This window comes from Hevea brasiliensis, chromosome 8, assembly GCF_030052815.1.
Source record: "Hevea brasiliensis isolate MT/VB/25A 57/8 chromosome 8, ASM3005281v1, whole genome shotgun sequence".
NCBI classification, from domain to species: Eukaryota; Viridiplantae; Streptophyta; class Magnoliopsida; order Malpighiales; family Euphorbiaceae; genus Hevea; species Hevea brasiliensis.
In genome coordinates, this window is record NC_079500.1 from 14,147,486 (window position 1) to 14,167,121 (window position 19,636).

General features: G+C 33.9%; 1 protein-coding gene across 4 annotated transcripts in view; it reads left to right on the forward strand.

Annotated features, from left to right (window-relative positions):
- Window positions 1–19,636, forward strand: part of LOC110648417 (serine/threonine-protein kinase TOR) — a 73,331-nt gene that overhangs the window by 5,883 nt on the left and 47,812 nt on the right. For 3 of the 4 annotated variants that reach the window (XM_058151360.1, XM_058151357.1, XM_058151359.1), the window contains exons 5-22: window positions 4,753–4,851; window positions 7,632–7,791; window positions 7,926–8,069; window positions 8,224–8,393; window positions 8,469–8,673; window positions 8,745–8,939; window positions 9,942–10,094; window positions 11,222–11,343; window positions 11,484–11,586; window positions 11,664–11,759; window positions 12,791–12,921; window positions 16,120–16,222; window positions 16,310–16,492; window positions 16,564–16,656; window positions 16,760–16,795; window positions 18,693–18,791; window positions 18,873–18,971; window positions 19,096–19,258. In XM_058151360.1, the coding sequence (XP_058007343.1) occupies window positions 4,753–4,851; window positions 7,632–7,791; window positions 7,926–8,069; window positions 8,224–8,393; window positions 8,469–8,673; window positions 8,745–8,939; window positions 9,942–10,094; window positions 11,222–11,343; window positions 11,484–11,586; window positions 11,664–11,759; window positions 12,791–12,921; window positions 16,120–16,222; window positions 16,310–16,492; window positions 16,564–16,656; window positions 16,760–16,795; window positions 18,693–18,791; window positions 18,873–18,971; window positions 19,096–19,258 (2,354 nt within the window). The remainder of the gene's footprint in view (window positions 1–4,752; window positions 4,852–7,631; window positions 7,792–7,925; window positions 8,070–8,223; window positions 8,394–8,468; window positions 8,674–8,744; window positions 8,940–9,941; window positions 10,095–11,221; window positions 11,344–11,483; window positions 11,587–11,663; window positions 11,760–12,790; window positions 12,922–16,119; window positions 16,223–16,309; window positions 16,493–16,563; window positions 16,657–16,759; window positions 16,796–18,692; window positions 18,792–18,872; window positions 18,972–19,095; window positions 19,259–19,636) is intronic. The other variant, XM_058151358.1, reaches the window with a different exon arrangement.

Here is a 19,636-nt window from a genome sequence, read left to right on the forward strand (position 1 = left end):
GTATCCTCTCTTAGCCAAGTTTGTCGTGTATCATCAGTAGGTGGATCTTTAGTAAGGTGATCATCCTTATCAATGCTACGCAAATAGACCCTAACAGTCTTACTCCACCCTAGATAATTCGAACCATTAAGTTTGTATTCCGTGATCTTAGTCATTACCGGAATCACATCAGAAATAATATTCTTATTGTCTGCCATTTGTTGAGACAAAGAAAACTAACCGAAACGCTAATTCAAAGTGTTTACAGCAGCAAAATAACCCAAAATCACAAATCAAGCAAATACCGAAATAGGATCTGAAAGCCAAACCTAAGAAGTCCTTTAATGGTGTACTGGATCAGGCAACAGCACACTGTAATGGAATGAGGGGGTTGAGGCGACGCCGGCGATGTTGATCGGAGTCGAAACAGTCGGTCGGCGGCCAAGGTCTCTCCTGAGCTAGGTGGTGAGAACAAATAGTCACTCTAGATAGATGACCTGCTTTGTTATCATGTAGAAAGAGATGATTCTCCTTAATTTCAATTAATCTTTACTTGAGTATATATATACAATTGATTCCTATAATTGTGTTCTACTAATTAGGAAGAAATCCTAAATTCCTAAATAGGAATACATAATACAGAATATACAAAGAAATAATATAGTGATTGACTTTCCATAACATTGGGGGTCCCGAACCAAATTGAAGAACTGTACCTAATCGAAGTTATTTTAATACTTTGGTTCGATTTTGGTTACTCACAAAGAATCGAACTGGAATTGTACTGATTAGGACCAAACAAAGAACCAAATTTATCCATATGTTCTTTTTTTTATTTATTATATATTTTTAATATAATTATATATATATATATATATATATATTTTTAATGGTGAACTAAATAGAACCTTTTACTATATTTTATTTCTCTATACTTTCTTAAGAACTTTAGTAATATATACATTAAATTACCTTATAATTCTTAATTATAAATGTACTTTTATTCTCTCTCTCTCTCTCTCTCTCTATATATATATATATATATATATATAGACACACACACACACACACACACACACACACACACACACACATATAAATTCATAATTATATTTGTATCTAATAGTTAAATATTGCATAATTAATAAATCGTTAAAATGTATATTATACTACTATATATATAATATACTTAATTCTAAATTATATGTGCACTTTATAGTTAAGGATTATATAATTTAGAAATAGTTAAAAAATATATTATATGATATATTATGTATTAATAACCCAATTCAAAACTTAAGTGCTAATTCAAATATGACTTTTTTAAGAAAATAATTATATAAAATTGTTTCAAAAATCGAACTGGAGTCGAAGAACCAAGAATCGTACTGAACCGGAACCAAAACAATGAAAAACTAAACCAGAATTGTACCAAAATTTTGATATAGTTTTGGTTCTTAGGCAGGGTGAAAGATGAGGACATTAAAGAAAGATGAAGAAATTATTTTGATGATCTTTTTAATAATAGTCAAAATGGTAATAGCGTGAATATAGACTACAGAGCAATAGAAAAGAATGTGAATTATACTAGAAAGATTAGATATTTAGAAGTAAAGGAAGCACTTAAGAGAATGAAAGTGGGTAAAACTTGTGGACCCGATGAAATACCAATTGAAGTGTGGAAGTGTTTGGGAGATATGAGAGTAACATGGTTAACTAAATTATTTAATAAGATTATAAATTCAAAGAAAATACCTGATGAATGGAGGAGGGGTATTTTAGTACCTATTTTTAAAAATAAGGGAGACATACAGAGTTGCTCAAACTATAGGAGAATTAAACTCATGAGTCATACTATGAAGTTGTGGAAGAGAGTTGTGGAACATCGACGTCATGATACTCCATCTCTCCCAATTAATTTGGCTTTATGATGGAGAAATATAGAGATGCGAGAAAAGATTTACATATGGTTTTTATCAATTTGGAGAAGGCTTATGATAGTGTTCCAAGAGATGTATTATGGAGAGTGTTAGAACAAAAGAGGGTATCTATTAGGTATATACAAGTGTTCAAAGACATGTATGAAGGAGCAACTACTATTGTACGCATAGTGAGAGGGGACACAAGAGATTTTCCCATTTCAGTTGGATTATACTAAGGTTCAGCTGTAAGCCCTTACATTTTTACATTAGTTTTAGATGAATTAACGAAACACATACAAGAGAGTGTTCTTTGGTGCATGATGTTTGCGGATAATATAGTTATGATAGATGAAATGCAAGAAGGAGTTAATAGAAAGCTAGAACTTTGGAGAAGTACTTTATAGTCAAAGGGCTTTAAGTTAAGTAGAACGAAGACAGAATACATGCATTGCAAGTTCAGTGAAAGCCGAACTGGTGATAGGGAAGGAGTTAGTTTGGATGGAGTGATACTGTCCCAAAATAATCACTTTAAATATCTCGGCTCAGTCCTTCAAGTAGATGGGGGATGTGAGGAGGATGTTAGTCATAGGATTAAAGCTGGATAATTGAAGTGGAGACGTGCCACTGGAGTTTTATGTGATTGCAAGATTCCCAATAAGTTGAAAGGAAAATTTTACTGTACAGCCATACGACTGGCCATGTTATATAGTAGTGAGTGTTGGGCACTGAAGGAGTCGTATGTGTCTAAGATAAGAGTTGCGGAGATGAGAATGTTAAGGTGGATGAGTGGCTATACTAGACTAGATAAAGTCCGTAATGAGAGTATTAGAGAAAAGGTAGGAGTGATACCGATTGAGGATAAGTTGAGAAAAGGGAGATTGATGTGGTTTGGTTATGCAAAACGTAGACATACAGAGGTTTCAGTTAGACAAGTAGAGCACATTAGGGTAGATGATAGAAAGAAAAAAAAGGGGTAGACCTAAACTGACTTGGAAGAGAGTAGTACAACATGACCTAGAAGTATCACACATTTCCGAGAATTTAACCCAAAATCGTTTAGAATGGAGAAAGAGAATCCATATAGCTGACCCCAAATTTTTGGGATAAAGGCTTAGTTGAGTTGAGTTGAGTTGAGTTGAGTTTGGTTCTTAGGCAGACCTCGAACCAAACTGGAATTGCACACCCTTACCAAAGAGGGATTTTAGGCTCCTTTCTGTTGTGTAAAATAGTTTTTATTTAGAAAATTGGAAATTGGAATACATTAAAATTAGTTTTTTTTTTAATGAAAAAGACCATGTCGATATCTGGACCAATAATTTTCCAGTTATATGAGAGAATTACACAAACAAAAGGTAAATTGCGGTGGTTGTTGATATCCAGTGATAGCTAGTAGTACTCAGTGTACTGTTGGCTATATGCTTAATAGTGCTTTTGTATGCTCGATTGCTCGTTCCTCTTAGAGGTGGATTCATGTTATATGCTTAATGATTCTTCCTTTGACTAGGAAACATTCTAGTTATCTGTTGCCTAATGCTTTCTACACATTTAAAAATACGGAAAATTTTACCATGAAAACAGTGGGATTATGTGTGGAGTGTGGGATTGGGCTCACAGAATGTGGGATTGGGCTTAAAACTAGGAGAGGTGGTTATTGTGCTGTAAAGCTTAGAAAGTGTTGGATGCTATTCCTTTGGCTATGTTGTCTTGGGGACTGTCTTTCAAATGTTTGGTGTACTAGTAACTTAAGGAAAACGAGCTTATGGTCTCAACCTTAAGTTTTTGTTGCATGCTGTATTGAATTCTAATTAATAGTGTGTTCATAATCAATGTAGCATCTAGGATGATCAACTTGAATCAAGGATCTTCTTTTTGAAATATTTAATTAGATGTAATACTATTTTCTCTAATATCCAATGATGGTAAGTTAATCTTGGATTTATCATTGGCCTTGAGAGAGAGATTCTATAAAAAAAAAGGATGAAGAATATCAGAAAATTTTAGGATAAACTAAAGTTTTGAAATGGTAGTTGTGGGTTTTTGATTCAAGAGATTGAAGAAGTACCCTGTGTCTAAGAATCTTGATTAATTGGAAAAAACTTGCAAAAGGTCTTGAATGACTTTATACAATGCTTTAATAGTGATATTGTCTTTGTTAGGACTGAGAAGAGTTCAATTTTAATTGAAAACTAAACCAAACTGATTTAATGTAGTTTGATGCTTTTCTTCAAATTTAATACATGTTAAGGTATTGTAAAATACTTAAAAGTTCCATCATTAGACTTATCATGTTTAAAATATTAATTTTTTATTTTTTATATTATTTTTGTTATAAAATTTAAAAAACTATAAAATTTAAAAAACTACTTAGTGGGGAAAAAAAATATTATATTGAATTGAAAAACTGAATTGGTTTGGTTTGATTCAGTTTTTCTATTATTTCAGTTCGGTTCGGTTTTATAGGAATTTGGTTACTTGATTTTTACAGTTCAGTTCAGTAACTGACCAATTACATACCCCTAGTCTTTGTTGATCATTTACTTTAGCATTATTTTAATTTTACCCTTCAAAATTAATTATTGCCTTTGCCCACTCTTCCAAGTGTTGAGTAAAGGAGTAAAAGCTCATAAAATCCCATTTAGTTGGATGATCTTTTTATTTGTTGGTCAATTCTAGCGTGTCAAATTCTTGACTTCATTGCTGCTTTTTCTCTTCCATAGAAGGGAGTGGTACTTGGTGGATGGTTATTATGAGAAAAGTTTAATGTTGCTTTCCTCATATATATAGATTTGTAATTTTTTAAAAAATTATACTCTATTGAGTGATAAATTCAATTTGGTTTTGCTTTTGATAGGTACTACCGTATGTTTGAGGCTACACAAGATGGCTTGGGTAAAAATGCTCCTGTTCACAGCATACATGGTTCCTTACTTGCAGTTGGAGAGCTTTTGAGGTCTGTCAAAATGTGTCAATTTCATATATTTTTTTTGGTTAGAAATAGTTTTTGCTTAAGAACTGGTTTAACTTTTGATGGCATTTGTTGAATACTTATATAACATATATTGTTGGAGGGGCCAGGCCCCCTCACTCTCTTCCATGCCCCCCCTCTTCTTTCCCATATCCCAATTGTGTAATTTCTATTTTTATCTGTACTTTTCGTAAATATTTTAAGAAATATATAACTGCACCCCCTCCAAATTTCGAAAATCTTCCTTCCTACAACATTTGATTTTCAAAATTTTCATTATTCTTAATTTTAAGTTGGCTAAATCTGGGAATTTTTACTTGACTTTTGAAAATTTTATGTTGTTCCATTCTTATTGTTATGTGATTATTGTAGATAAGCCTTAGAAATAGGAATTTCAGATGGTCTAGGATTGGTTATATTTGTAACAAGCTAGAAGCATGCAATATGTACCCTCCAGCTTTAGGAGTGTTATACTGTACATATGCCTTAGAAATAGGAATAGGAAGATTTGATTGATTCCTAATTATTCTTGTAAATATATAGTTTCCCATTTAGATATTCTCTAATTAGTATTTATACCCCCCCCCCCCCCCCCCCAATAGCTTGAGAGAATAATCAAGCTCTTTATTCCTCAAATTTCTCCTCTCTTTTTACAATTACAATTACTTACTGCCCGTTGAAATCTAAAAATTTTCACTTTGGCCTTTAAATGTGTAAGTTTTTCATTATTACTATTGCACTTGGCCACACCATTCTTAAAGTTCTAGTTCCGCCATTGCTATCCTATTTTTTAGTTGGACATTTTTATTTCTGAGTTAGATCTTTAATGATTATTTATCATATGCATTTTTTTCCCTATTGCTTGATGGCTCCAAGCTTGAAACTCATTAATGTGTAATTTCAACATTCAGAGCTGACCAACATGTCCACAAAATAGTCATATAAATTATATAGTCAAAAGACCAACAAGTTAACTAGCTGCATGGGACAGTAATCAATCAGACAAGGTGCTTGAATCTTAGCTGGATGAATATACTTTCTGTGCTTGGTTTTGTCATATCAACTTGAAGTTGTTTACTTTTTTTTTTTTGCTGGAATTGGATTGTATCTTGAAATCAAAACCTGTTTCTAGTTTAGCTATTTTCTTAAAGGGGTAGTAGAGATGGGCCTGGAATGGGCCTTGGTAAAATTTAATGCTTGGAGGCTCAGGTTGCACTAGGCTTGACCTGGAATTAAACTCAAAGTAATGAGGGGCCTGAGCTCAGGCCTTGGTAGCCCAAATTGTTAGAAAATTTTTATTTTTATGGAAAAATATACTTATTTCATTTAATTATCTTAAAATATATGAATAAATTATTATACTTTCCAGTGCGTTCTACTTCATGGTACGGTTTTCAGAAGTAGACCAGCCTAGCTGGTTGAATTAAGAGAACCAGATTATTTGCCCATCTGATCTACTTAATGGGTCCATTTAAAGCAAACCTGTACAAACCTCCTTGAATCAGCTGAATAACTTGTGAATTGGTCAAGTTGGTTGCAGTTCAAGTGGTTTGGGTGGTTGATGCTGTTAATTAACAATATTCATGCACTAATTTTAATAACACACTTGAACTTAGGTTGGTTAAGAGATTTTATGCTTGCCAACAATTGAGTTGAACAATCAGCTTTGATACTTTTCTTCAAATTATATGCATATTATGGCATTGTAAAATAGTTAAAAGTTCCATCATTAGACGTGTCATGTTTAAATATATCAAAATCATTTTACTTTTTTTTTTAATTAACGTTAATGTATTTGTTGTCATTTAATTTTTTTTTATGATTTTTTATGTTATTATTAATATAAAATTTTAAAAACTTATGGGGAAAAAAATTGTTATATTGAATTTGATTGCATAACCTAGTAATTTATTATCAAATTTTAATAAAGTTTACTAATTTAAATACATTTTGATTTGCTTATTAATAAAGTTTACTAATTCAAATGTATTCAAGAATTAAAGTTGCATTTTGCTGATATTGTTGAATTGAACTTTGAAGTGTGTATTTCATATTATACTAGTAATTTTAAAGTTTTGATAATAAATTTTGTATATCAACAAAATCTCATGGCTTCATCACCATCATGTCATTTTTATTCATTGTTTCCATTGGTGTGGGTTCATTTACATGGAACTGAATCCATAGAATTATGTAAAGTTGGAACATGTGGGCAATTTGTAGCTACTCGGTTATACGGCTAACAATATCTTGTACAATGGTTCAAGCAAAAACTCTGACGCACAACAAACATTTTGTGACTCCAAAGAAGCTTCTAGTCTTTGTTTCCAAAGCCCATGAAATAAATCAATAAAAATATTTGACTGTTCTAAGATTCACTATTCAGAAATAATGGCAGAAAGTTCTCTTTCTTTTTTCTCTCTTTCAAATACTTCATATTACAGAACAATGCAAAACATGCATCTTTGGATTTTATCATTATAAAAAGACTGAGTATTTACATCTGGTTTTAAATGAGACACGATATTGATTATATGCCTATGTAAACTATCCACTGGGACAGTTGGACTTTTGATGCTAATTAAAGTATTTATCAGTACCTTATGACTATTTTGATTGTATGATTGCTGGAACATAAATAGAAGTTGAAAGGATTATTCAGTTGTGACAATTGAGCAACATTAGACATTGGCCATCAGATGGTTGTCACTCCTTATTATCTTTTGGCGGCTGCTGCTGATATGGTTGAAACATCATTTGGGCAGGAATACGGGTGAGTTCATGATGTCCAGGTACAGAGAAGTAGCTGAGATTGTTCTCAGATACCTAGAGCACCGTGATCGGCTTGTTCGTCTTAGCATAACTTCGTTGCTACCTCGCATTGCTCATTTCTTGCGGGATCGATTTGTTACAAACTATCTAACGGTTTGTGAGCTAAGCTTCTTCTTCTTTATTCATGTTAGGTTGCCAGTAAAAAGAGATTTTGGAGTAAAGAATCCTACTCTGCTTAACTGACTATCAGTTGCCTTATGATGAGCAACTTTTGTTATGTCTTGCAGATATGCATGAATCATATTCTTGCGGTGCTTAGGCTGCCAGCTGAGCGCGGCAGTGGATTCATTGCCCTGGGGGAAATGGCTGGTGCTTTGGATGGGGAACTTGTCAACTATTTGCCAACAATCATGTCTCACATACGTGATGCTGTAAGCAACCTGATATGCGGTTGACATATTCCTCTTCTGAGATTTATTTTTATTTATTTTTACTTTTTTATTCAACTTCAATGTTGTTTGGGATTTATTGATTTTTGCATTGGTGGACATAATATTGACTTTAGTTCTCTTCACTACGTTGTAGATTGCTCCACGCAGAGATAGACCTTCACTGGAGGCTTTGGCCTGTGTTGGAAATATTGCTAAAGCCATGGGTACTGTTATGGAACCATACGTACGTAATCTTTTGGAAGTTATGTTCTCTGCTGGTCTTTCCTCTACACTGGTTGAAGCCCTTGAGCAAATAACTCTAAGGTATTATTTGATATTAAATTTTCTGAAAATGTTTGTTTGGAACTTATGATTATTGCAATATTCTCGTTGTTTCAGTATTCCATCGTTGTTGCCAAGTATTCAAGACCGGTTGCTTGACTCCATTTCTTTAGTCCTTTCAAAGTATCCTTATTCTCAAGCAAGGCCAGCTGCTCCAATGGCTCGAGGGAGTGCCATGAATGCACCTCAGAAAGTTTCAGACCTTAGTGTTTCAGCTCTAGTGCAACTTGCTTTGCAGACTCTAGCTCGTTTTAATTTCAAGGTTTGTGAAATATTTTCTCAATTGAAGCTTGTCTGCACCTTTAATTTTGCTCTAAATTTAGCTGTGATCAGGGTCATGATCTGCTGGAGTTTGCGAGAGAATCTGTTGTTGTATATTTGGATGATGAAGATGGAGGCACACGAAAAGATGCTGCACTCTGTTGTTGCAAGTTAATTGCAAATTCTTTTTCTGGCATTACATCAACACAGTTCAGTGCTAATAGGTCCAATCGACCTGGGGGAAAACAACGGCGTCTCATTGAGGAGGTTTGGAGTTCTTTGCATCTTGTCTCTTGACGTTTCTTTCTTATTAGATAATATTTTATCCGTCCATTTGTTATCTTTCGCCCCATCAAATGCTGCAATCTATTTCCTCTGGTTTATTTTCCCTCTGTGTCAATGTTTCTGTTGGTAGTTTTGAAATATAGGACAATATGTTACATGAGGAAGTTCTTTATTAATTCAGACAAACATTCAGGTGTCAGAAACTAAGCCTTATCAACCCTTTTAAGATATAATTTCTGTTGTAACTTGCAATCTGGGCTTGTATTAAGAGTTGAACTGGATTACTACAACTTGATTTGTAAACAAGCTGTGGTGTGCTTAAATGTAAATGTGTAGGTGGTTTCTAAAGTAATAACAATGCAGGAAATTGCCTGTCTTGGGTGATATAGGTCTATTGTTTTAATTATTTGAGGCTTCGGGGCTGGTTATTTTTATTTTTCAGGATTATTATTGGATGTTAAAATTATTTGTCTGCTTATATTTTATGGCCTGTCATGGGTTGGGTATCATAATTTCATCTGTACTAGAGTCAAACTCCTTGGGAGTTTAGACAGATCTTTGTTTATTAAGAAATTGCTATCCCCAGCTCAAACAACACAAAAAAGAAAGTTGACAAAAAGGATGGCTGCAAATTCAAGTGCATCATGGAAATATCTTTCGGAAGCAACAAAAAAGAAAAAGGAAAAGAGGTTAAAAAAAAATATTTACGGCATACTAACATCAAGAAATGAAGTAAAGTGGGATAGCAAATAAAAGAGGAAATAATTGGCAAACACCTGTTTGGTTGTGCTTGCATGATAATGACATAATATTGTGCTACAAGAGAAAGCATGCTGCCTCTTGCTATTTCTTACAGTGTACTTTTATGCTCCTTGAGTATTCAGTTGAGATTAATGCGTTTTCCCTCCTTAATGTTGATTTGTTGACCAATATGGTAGATGATGTGAGATGCACTGTTGTAAACTGATTTTTCACACTTTGCAGCTTGTGGAAAAGCTTCTCATTGCAGCTGTTGCAGATGCCGATGTGACTGTTCGCCATTCTATTTTTTCCTCTCTTCATGGAAATCGTGGTTTTGATGATTATCTGGCACAGGCTAATAGTCTGAGTGCGGTTTTTGCTGCTTTAAATGATGAGGTATGAGTGACTCATGGAGATATTACACTGGGATCAAGATTTTTTTTGTGGTGGATAATGTCATTATGGCAGTTTATTCAGCTTTCATTTGTTCAAGGTTTTTGTTTGTCAACGAAAGATATTTGCTAAACGTTGCCATGGGTACTATTGATATCTTTTTAAGGACCTTCTCTTGGTTTATTATTAAACTATTTATTTTTGTTTATTTTTTTTCTTGAGGTGTTTTTTTCCTTTGATGTGACGTTTATTTGGGAAGTTGACATGGAGGGATTAGCTAGCTGGGATTATAACTAATGAGTAGAGCTATGCGCAATGCTCTGAAATCCAGCAATAGGGCCCAAGGGGTTACTGATAATCTGTGGGTCCATGCTTGGAAACAGTAATGCATTGGGTGTTTGAGAGCATCATGTGAGCCCTACTAAGTATTTGTAATTTCTATAGCCAATCTCTCCATGTCAGCATGTCAAATAATCTGCTTAATTTCAGCGCATAGCCATGATTCCCACCCTCTTTGATTTACTGCTGCAAATTCTAGTGGTATGTCTGGCCTAAATTTCTTATAATTTAAAAATTGGAAAGAACAGGAAATCATCACAAAGTTAAAAATTTGTAATATCATTAGGAATTTCTTTGCCATATTTAACTAATTTATTTTTGATATATGTTGCAGTTACTTTATGCAACCTGATGAATAAAGACTCTCTCTCTCTCTCTCTCTCTCTCTCTCTCTCTCTCTCTTCTCGCAATGGTCAAATTTGTAGTGAAGGTCTTCTTGTTTCTCATTTTAATGTTAGACTTTTGAGAAATTGCAAAGTTTTGCATGTGAGTGAAACTTCAGTTTTCAGTTGTCACTCTAGGATATTTGTTTAAAGTGTACTTGTCATTATAATAGCAGTGTTTGTTTCTGTATGGATCACTATTTGGACATTTTTTTTTCATACTTCACCTGCATTTGAGGTGTTCTGTTGTTCTGTTTTCTTGTACTGTGTATAACCTGTTCTGTTCTGTGAATTGAATGTTTCTCTTGCTGAATGATGTGATACTGCAATATGATTCATTTTTATCCACATGCTTGGCATTCTTGTCTATTGAATTTTGTGAAAATTAAAACATTTCTACTGTATCAGGATTTTGATGTTAGAGAGTATGCAATCTCTGTGGTGGGGAGATTATCAGAGAAAAATCCTGCATATGTTCTTCCAGCACTTCGTCGTCATCTGATACAGTTGTTGACCTATCTTGATCAAAGGTGAAGCCGTCATAGTTATCCACTACTATTTAACTATGGCAGTTAACTTTTAATGTAGGATTTTGGTTTGGACAAAAGAACTGCTCTCTATCTGTACAAGCTGTGGAAGTATCTGATATTGAATTTTCTTGCAATGTCAGCAGTGCGGATAACAAATGCAGGGAAGAAAGTGCGAAGTTACTTGGTTGTTTAATACGCAATTGTGAACGACTGATAATTCCATACATTGCACCAATACACAAGGTTCGATTTGTATATTTTTGTGTCTTAATTTGTTTTGTTTATCTTCCTTGTTAATATAGCAATTGTTAATTTTGCAGGCACTTGTGGCTAGACTTATTGAGGGCACTGGAGTAAATGCAAATAATGGCATCATCAGTGGAGTTCTTGTAACTGTTGGAGATCTTGCTAGAGTGGTGTGTGAACTCCTACTTGCTTGATGTGGCTTGCTGCATGCTAGCTCTTAAGCCTAAATAGGTTGTAGAATATGTGAGAGAGTATTGAAAGGAGAGAACAAAGAGACTGGAAGCTCAGCCAAGGTCTTTAATATGGAGTCCTAATAGAATTAGGTCCTGACCCTTCTAAATAAAATTGATCCTTTTTGCACCTGCATCACTGCGCTGTGCATACCTTCTCAGTATCATAATGAGTTCTGTGCTTTGGTATTGAGGGACAATGAGGAGATCTTGATCCTTTCTTTTTTTTTTTTGGTTCCGGGGTGGGGTGTGGGGCGGTGGGGTGTGGGGCGGTGGGTTGGGGTGTATACAGACTTTGATACAATTTACATCTTCGTTTCTGGCATATTTGGTTGGAATAATGTACCTTGATGATTGGCTACTGGTGCTTATGGTTGAATTCTCATTGATGATAATTTGTCTGCTAGTCTCTTTGTAGTTTTGCAAATAATGATTACTTGGCTGTTGCCAGAATAATTGCTAACCTGAAAATACTTTGTTTGCACTTTCTGTTTCTAACATGAATAATAAGCTAAGGATAAAGAAAAAAAAAAGAATAATAAGCTTCAGTATGCTAGTTAAGGAGCATCTCAGAGTCAAGTTGCTCTTCTCTCACAGGCACAAACAGTTGTGGATACAACATGCAACTTAGGCAGTTAGGCTGCCTGTTACATTGGAATCTTTGGAGTAGTTGTTGGTCTTCATAATTGCATTAGTTGACCTGCACATATTTACTGAATTAGGATGGGTTTCATTCAAGGTATTTTCTGATGTAACGTTTCTTGTTAAAATTTATATATCCATATTGTTGGAGCAAGTCTATTTGGTAAATGTACCAGCTACAATGTAAACTAGTGTCTGCATGTGTGTTTTTATGATTTGTTTTCTTTAAGTTTTTCAAGTATCTTAGCTTGATTGCCAATAATGGCTCGTCTTTTCTTTGCTTATTACAGTACGATGTATTCTTTAATTGATTTATGTTGCTTATTTAGGGCGGTTTTGCTACGAGGCAATACATTCCGGAACTTATGCCTTTGATTGTTGATGCTTTACTAGATGGAGCAGCAGCTACAAAACGTGAAGTGGCTGTTGCAACTCTTGGTCAAGTTGTTCAGAGCACTGGGTATGTGACACGATTGTGATGTTGCTTTCAGATCAATATTAGTGTTTTATTATGTCTGTATTTCCTGATTTGCGGTAATAATGACAGTGCAATGTTGTTCCATGAAAATGTGAGATTTCCTTTTAATTATTATTATTATTATTATTTATGAAGTTTGATTATTTGTGTCAATCCTGGTTATTTACAGTTTTACACTTTTTGTCCTGGTGAGCATGCTCTGTACCCAATTGAGTCTGGACAACCAGTAAATTAGAGTTTAGACTTGTTTTGGGTTGATTTAAGCTAAAAAATGTTGGAAGTTGGGAAGCAATAAAGGTTTGCAACAGGGGTATGATTAGGATTTTTTAAGAAAAAAGATGCATGACGTAAATTTTTAGGCCTTCTGCATTGCAGATCTGGGAGTGTGAATGGTAATGAGAAGAACTTAGTGTTCTTTGAGGCTATTTTATGAGGAAATAAATTAGGATCTTAATGGAAGGTAACCAAAATCATTTCAAAATCTTCTTCCAAAGTTGGATAGAGTGACTAATTTCTAAGTATCAGTTAGAATTCCTTGGGCATCACACCAAGGTGCTGCAGGCATCTTGATAGAGCTTAGTAGTGGGCAATCTGTTGGCTTGGGCTGTTAATGCAGGTTTTAGACCAAAGTGAATAAACTGTCTTAGTGTCTTTCCAAAATTTTCCACTACACCTATAACCAAATCGCAATTCATCTACAACTGAAGTACTGAACACAACTGAACTGAGCAATACAATTTTGGTTTGTTTGGTTCTTCAGATCCTCGCAGCAATTGCCTACATGCATTCCATCATCATTGCTTAATCATTGCAAAACATTGTATAATATCCACTAAATAAACTAAACATAAATCTATATATTCATATTTTCATTTTTTTTTTCTTTTTCCATGAGCTAAGAGTTCATTCAGTACTGCTTCACGCTTTTGGTTTTCATTTCTCTAAGAGCTAAAAATTGGGTTTTTTATGGTCTGCATCCTAGAAATCATTTTTTCTTTCAATGAAAAGCAATAAAAAAAAGATTGTATCAATCATTTTTTCCAACTATTAAACTGCAAAATCACTAGAGTCTTTTCTCTTCCCTATCAAAATCAAAGAACATTCAACACATCCCTTTAAATATTTGACAAAAGAAGATCATCCCATGTTGAATTGGGCTTGAAGGTGGGCTCTTTCCCAAAATATCCTGATGGGTGTTGTTCAAATGTGCCAACACTTTTATGCTGTTGAAATTTAGAATGATAGAAAAGATACGAGAAAATAACAAGAAAAAGATTTACGTGGTTTATCTATCAAGAGCCTACATCTAGGGACACAAGACCGTAAAGAAATATATTTTTATTCACTTGTGTTGTGTGTCTTACATAATACATAGAACTCTATTTATAATGAAAGATACATAATATATATGGAATGTTTTCAATAAATCATAATTCACTCCTAAGATTTTGGAAATCAATCTCATGATTAGTCATAGGTTTCCTCAATGAGACGTATCTCATGCATAAGGGAAAAATTTCATTAATTACAACACTGCCCTTTGATGAGATTTTTGATAAAGTCATGAATTCATCATTAAGATCTTTTTTTTTTTAACACCTTCTCTCTCTCTTCATCTTTTTTTTTTCTTTTTTTAAAAAAGATCTCTCTCTCTCTCTCTCTCACTTTTTTTTTATTCTTTTTCTTTTTCTTTTGGGTCTGTTTCTTTTCTTGAGAAATAGAGTAGAGACTTCAAACCCTGGGCTTTGAGGAAGAAGAGCAAAGTAGGGACTTGAACCCTTGACTCTGTTGTAGGAGAGAACAAAGTATGGACTTTAACCCTTGGCTTTATTGAAGGAGAAGAATAGTTGGGAATTTAACTCAGGCTCTGATATTTTTTGAAATTTACAATGATAAAAAAGATAGTTAAAAATAACAAGAGAAGGATTTGCGTGGTTTGGCTGTCGAGAACCTACCACAAAACCTCGAAGAATTATATTTTTATTCACTTGTGTTGTGTGTCTTACATAATACATAGAGCACCATATTTATAATGGGAGATACCTGATATATATGGAATGCTATCAATAGATTATATATCACTTCTAAGATTTTGGCAATCAGTCATGAGTTTCTCATAGTCATGGGTTTCGTCAATGAGACATATCCCATGCATTAAGGGAAAATCTGTTCAAATTCATTTTCAAGTATTAAGACTTTAACATCTAAAAGTTTAGTTGGATAAAATTAAGTCAATTTAATCAATATTTTCATGTAACAAGAAGACCTGCTAAATTCAAGCAAGTCATATAAATAATTAATTTATTTTTATGTTTATCAAAAAGAGGATTCAATAATTAAATTTATGTTTATTTTTATGTTTATCAAAGAGAGGATTTAATAATTAAATTTATGAGGGGTATTTTATATATATATATATATATATATTTCATTAAAAAAAGCGGTCGATTGACCTCTATTTTTCTAATGTGGATCTACCAATGTTGATACCATGTTGAAATCGTAGGTCAAGAAGTGTGGGTCAATGATTACGCAGGCCTCCATGGCTGAGTTGGGCTCTCCGTAAGCAGAATGGCCTAAGCCATTTTGGTTTTGTTTGCCAACTTTTTTATGCATTTTAATTTTCTTGTACATTCTTCTACATTGCCAATGTGGGACATGTTCCCACAAGCCATACTCCAACAAAAATGGAAACAGGCCCCTCTAACCTAACACACTTTTAGCTCTCTCTCTCTCTCTCTCTCTCTCTCTCTCTCTCTCTCTCTCTCTCTCTCGTTCTTTTTAAGGTGAAAACAGCAGAAAACCAGAAACATCAACCATCCTGGACGTACCCTAAGAAAGCTGGCCCTTAGAGTGGTAAATTTACGGTTTTAATGATCAAGGTTAAATGTCATTCATTTATCCTTTCTGTTGGACAAACATGCTGTACCTTTAATCATGTTATGTTATAGTTATACCTTCATATGAGAAAGTTTGTTCTTAAAGAGATGCTAGTTTTACTTGTAGTTACTGTATAAGCAGAATTCTAGTATTGGCAGCAAGTCCGCAAAGCGATAATTTACTTTCACTTTCTGGATGCAGGAGTATTCTATGTGATTCGTATCTAGATCCTTTTGTTGTTGCATACTTTGGTTCTTTCATTACATATTTTAAAAAATTTTCCCTCCTTTTCAATGGCAGGTATGTCATAACTCCTTATAGTGAGTATCCACAATTACTTGGCTTACTCCTGAAATTGTTGAATGGTGAGCTAATGTGGTCGACTAGACGTGAAGTACTAAAGGTAGTTGCATGCCAAATTGACAACTAGATTGGTTGGTTCATATGCGCTAGAGGTGTTTGATGCAATATTTTTCTTTGGCTTCACCAGGTTCTTGGCATCATGGGAGCTTTGGATCCCCATGCGCATAAGCGAAACCAACAAAACTTGCCTGGCTCACACGGAGAAGTTGCTCATGCCGCCAGTGACTCTGGCCAGCACATTCCATCAGTGGATGACCTACCTTTGGACATTTGGCCATCTTTTGCTACATCAGAAGATTATTATTCCACGGTAGTACTTAAAATTGCATTCATCATTATCTCATTCTTGCTTGCTATAATAATTTTTGTTGTTGAATTCAGGTTGCTATCAATTCTCTCAGGCGAATTCTTAGGGATTCTTCACTTTCAAATTACCACCAAAAGGTGGTAGGATCCCTTATGTTCATATTTAAGGTAAGTTAACATGAAGTAATGCTGTTTTGTTTCTTTATATTTTTCAATGAGAGAAATTCATTATGTTTCTAATATATATATATTTTTTTGTCTGCGAGGTTAGTCAATGGGCCTTGGTTGTGTTCCATATTTACCAAAGGTTAGTGTATTTATTAATTCTCAGCTATACTTGTCCCCCCTTCCTCCATCCATTTTTTTCCTGTTCTCTTTATGCAGGAGACTCAGTTGTATGCTTGCCAAGGATAAAATATCCTGTGAAATTGCTCATTCCCTCTCCTCCCTGCCTTATTTATTCTTTTTCTGCTGGAAAGTTGGTTGTTTATTTTTGAGGGATAAATATGTCAGATCACTCCCATGATCCCATCCCATCCAGTCTCTCTAGCTCTCCTTGACACCTTATATGCATGAACGCAATTATGCATGTTTATGTTAAAGGATTTTCTTTATAGTTTATACCATGGTGTTGGTAGCCCCTATTGAGTCTGTGCTAACTTGTTATGGAAAGTTCATCATGTTAATATTGTTACTTGTTGCTATGCATACTTGATTTCTTAAGTTAAAATAATCTGCTTTTGTCACTTCAAACCAAAAATGGACTCCATCTCCTGTTTCTCTTGCTGTATTTGTATGAGCGCATGCACATGTGCATGCTTTTCTTTTTTAAAGGATTTTCTTTATACCACTGTGTTGCTTGCCTCTCTTGATGCCGACTTATTGGTATGGAAAGTCCATCGTGTTAAGTTGTTGCAATGCCTTCTTAAGTTATGATATTCTGCTTCCATAAACTCAAATCAGAAAGTAGAAACTTAAATTCACAAAAAGATATTGGAATTTAGGAAATATTATGTTGCAAAGGTAAGGTGCAGATGTCTTTCAATTTGAAAGTCTCATTGATCTAAACCTTAAATGTTTTTTCAGATCACGGAATTTAAAAAAAAAGGCCATTACACTGTTTTTTGAATGGGATTTCTTTAATTATAGATGCTATAGCCACGCAGCTATAATGAACACTGAGGTTCATTGCTTTATTGTTTTTCATTTTTTTTTGTTGAAGTTTTTTATCAAGGGAGTTTGCCATCAAGTTCTTCATGGTCAGCACCTTTCTAATTAGATGTACACAATTTTGTGAGTGAATAACAAAATCTGAAGTGCTGATTTATTTTTGGACACCTCTACAACAACTACTTGCAAAAAAGTTTTGTAAAAATAGCAAATTTATAGCTTTATATTTCTTCTTCTTCTTCTTCTTTTTTTTTTTTTTTTGAAAATAATGTATAGTCATTTAGTTTTTATTTTATCTGTAGTGTTCTTTTTTTATTACATTATTAGATTTTAGTTTTTTTTGGTTGTGCTTAGCCGGTCTCAAGCCCGGATAGAGGAGGGTTGCGGTAGGTGACAACCAGCGTAAAAATTTCGTTACGCCTCATGATATGGATTCAAATGATATTAGATTTTATTTTTTTGGTTTAAATTGTAAAATATTCTAGAATTTATTGTTTAAGCTTAAATTTGAACAAGAGTGTTTCATTTGGCTTTGCCCTTTGCCCTTTTCTCTCATAAGCTGATCTATGAATTTGATTTATGAATTAATTATAAGTGCCATTAGAAACTTTTCTTTAATTTTCTTTTCAATTTCTTTAACACGAACATGTTAAGACATTATATTTTTTCACTTTCAAAAAAGATCAGTAAATTCATTAAAAGTATTAATACTTTGACACTGTGGTAAACCAGTAAATTAGAGCAATTGTCTGTCCTATAAACTAAAAGAAAAAGAAACTTTCTACTCTGCAATGGTCATAACTTTTTATTGTCTACAGTGGTCTACTTTTGAGACATTTTTACATTGACCATGACTGTGATTGAGAATGCAACAATAATTTGAAGCCGTGTTCTGGATTTCATTTATATGATGGTAGATTATCCATTTATGCTTATTTGATATATTATCTTGTTAGATATATTTTCCTGAGACGATATCTTACAATCTTAATATTAAAATGTGGGCCCTCTTTATCCCTCCCTTTTTTTTGTAGGTTTTGCCTGATCTCTTTCACACTGTCCGCACATGTGATGATTATCTTAGGGATTTTATAACATGGAAGTTGGGAACTCTGGTGTCCATAGTGCGCCAGGTGAACTAAAATTCATAAATTCCTAGCTGTGTACTGCTTTTTTGTCGTTTATGATATGTGGAGTTTTAATGTTCTGTGCAGCATATTCGAAAATATCTTCCAGAATTGCTTTCTCTAGTATCTGAACTATGGTCGTCCTTTAGTTTGCCTGCAACTAATCGTCCTGCTCGTGGATTTCCAGTAAGTTAAAATTTTCCCCTTTTTTGGATAGAATAAGCTAAATGTTATATTGTGAGGCTACATTTTTGCATTTATAATTGTCCTAATTATTATTTTCTCTCTCTCACTCACTTTTGCTTCACAGGTTCTGCATCTTGTGGAACAACTTTGCTTAGCTCTCAATGATGAGTTCAGAACGCATCTTCCGATTATTCTTCCTTGCTGTATTCAAGTCCTAAGTGATGCAGAAAGGTGTAATGACTACACCTACGTTCTAGACATACTACACACACTGGAAGTTTTTGGTGGTCAGTACTCTTTTTTGTGATGATGCTTGTTCCTTTATTTATCATATTACTAGAATCTGATTTGTGTAAAAACATATTGTTATACATCGCGAAGCGTGTAAACTATAAAGAAATAAAGCAAACACATAAAATATCAATATTTACGTAGTTCATCCTCCTCACACAGGGCTATATCCATGGGTATGCTATCATCCACTGTTAATAAACAATTATCATTACAAGCTCAAACTATACTATTCATCAACCCAATTACACCCAAGAAAATCCACACTACATAACTGCTCATAGTAAATATATTAGTCATCTAAGTCTCCTGTAGATATAACCAAATATATTTATTACGGCAACTACTATACCGCAAAAGGCGTCTTCAATTAT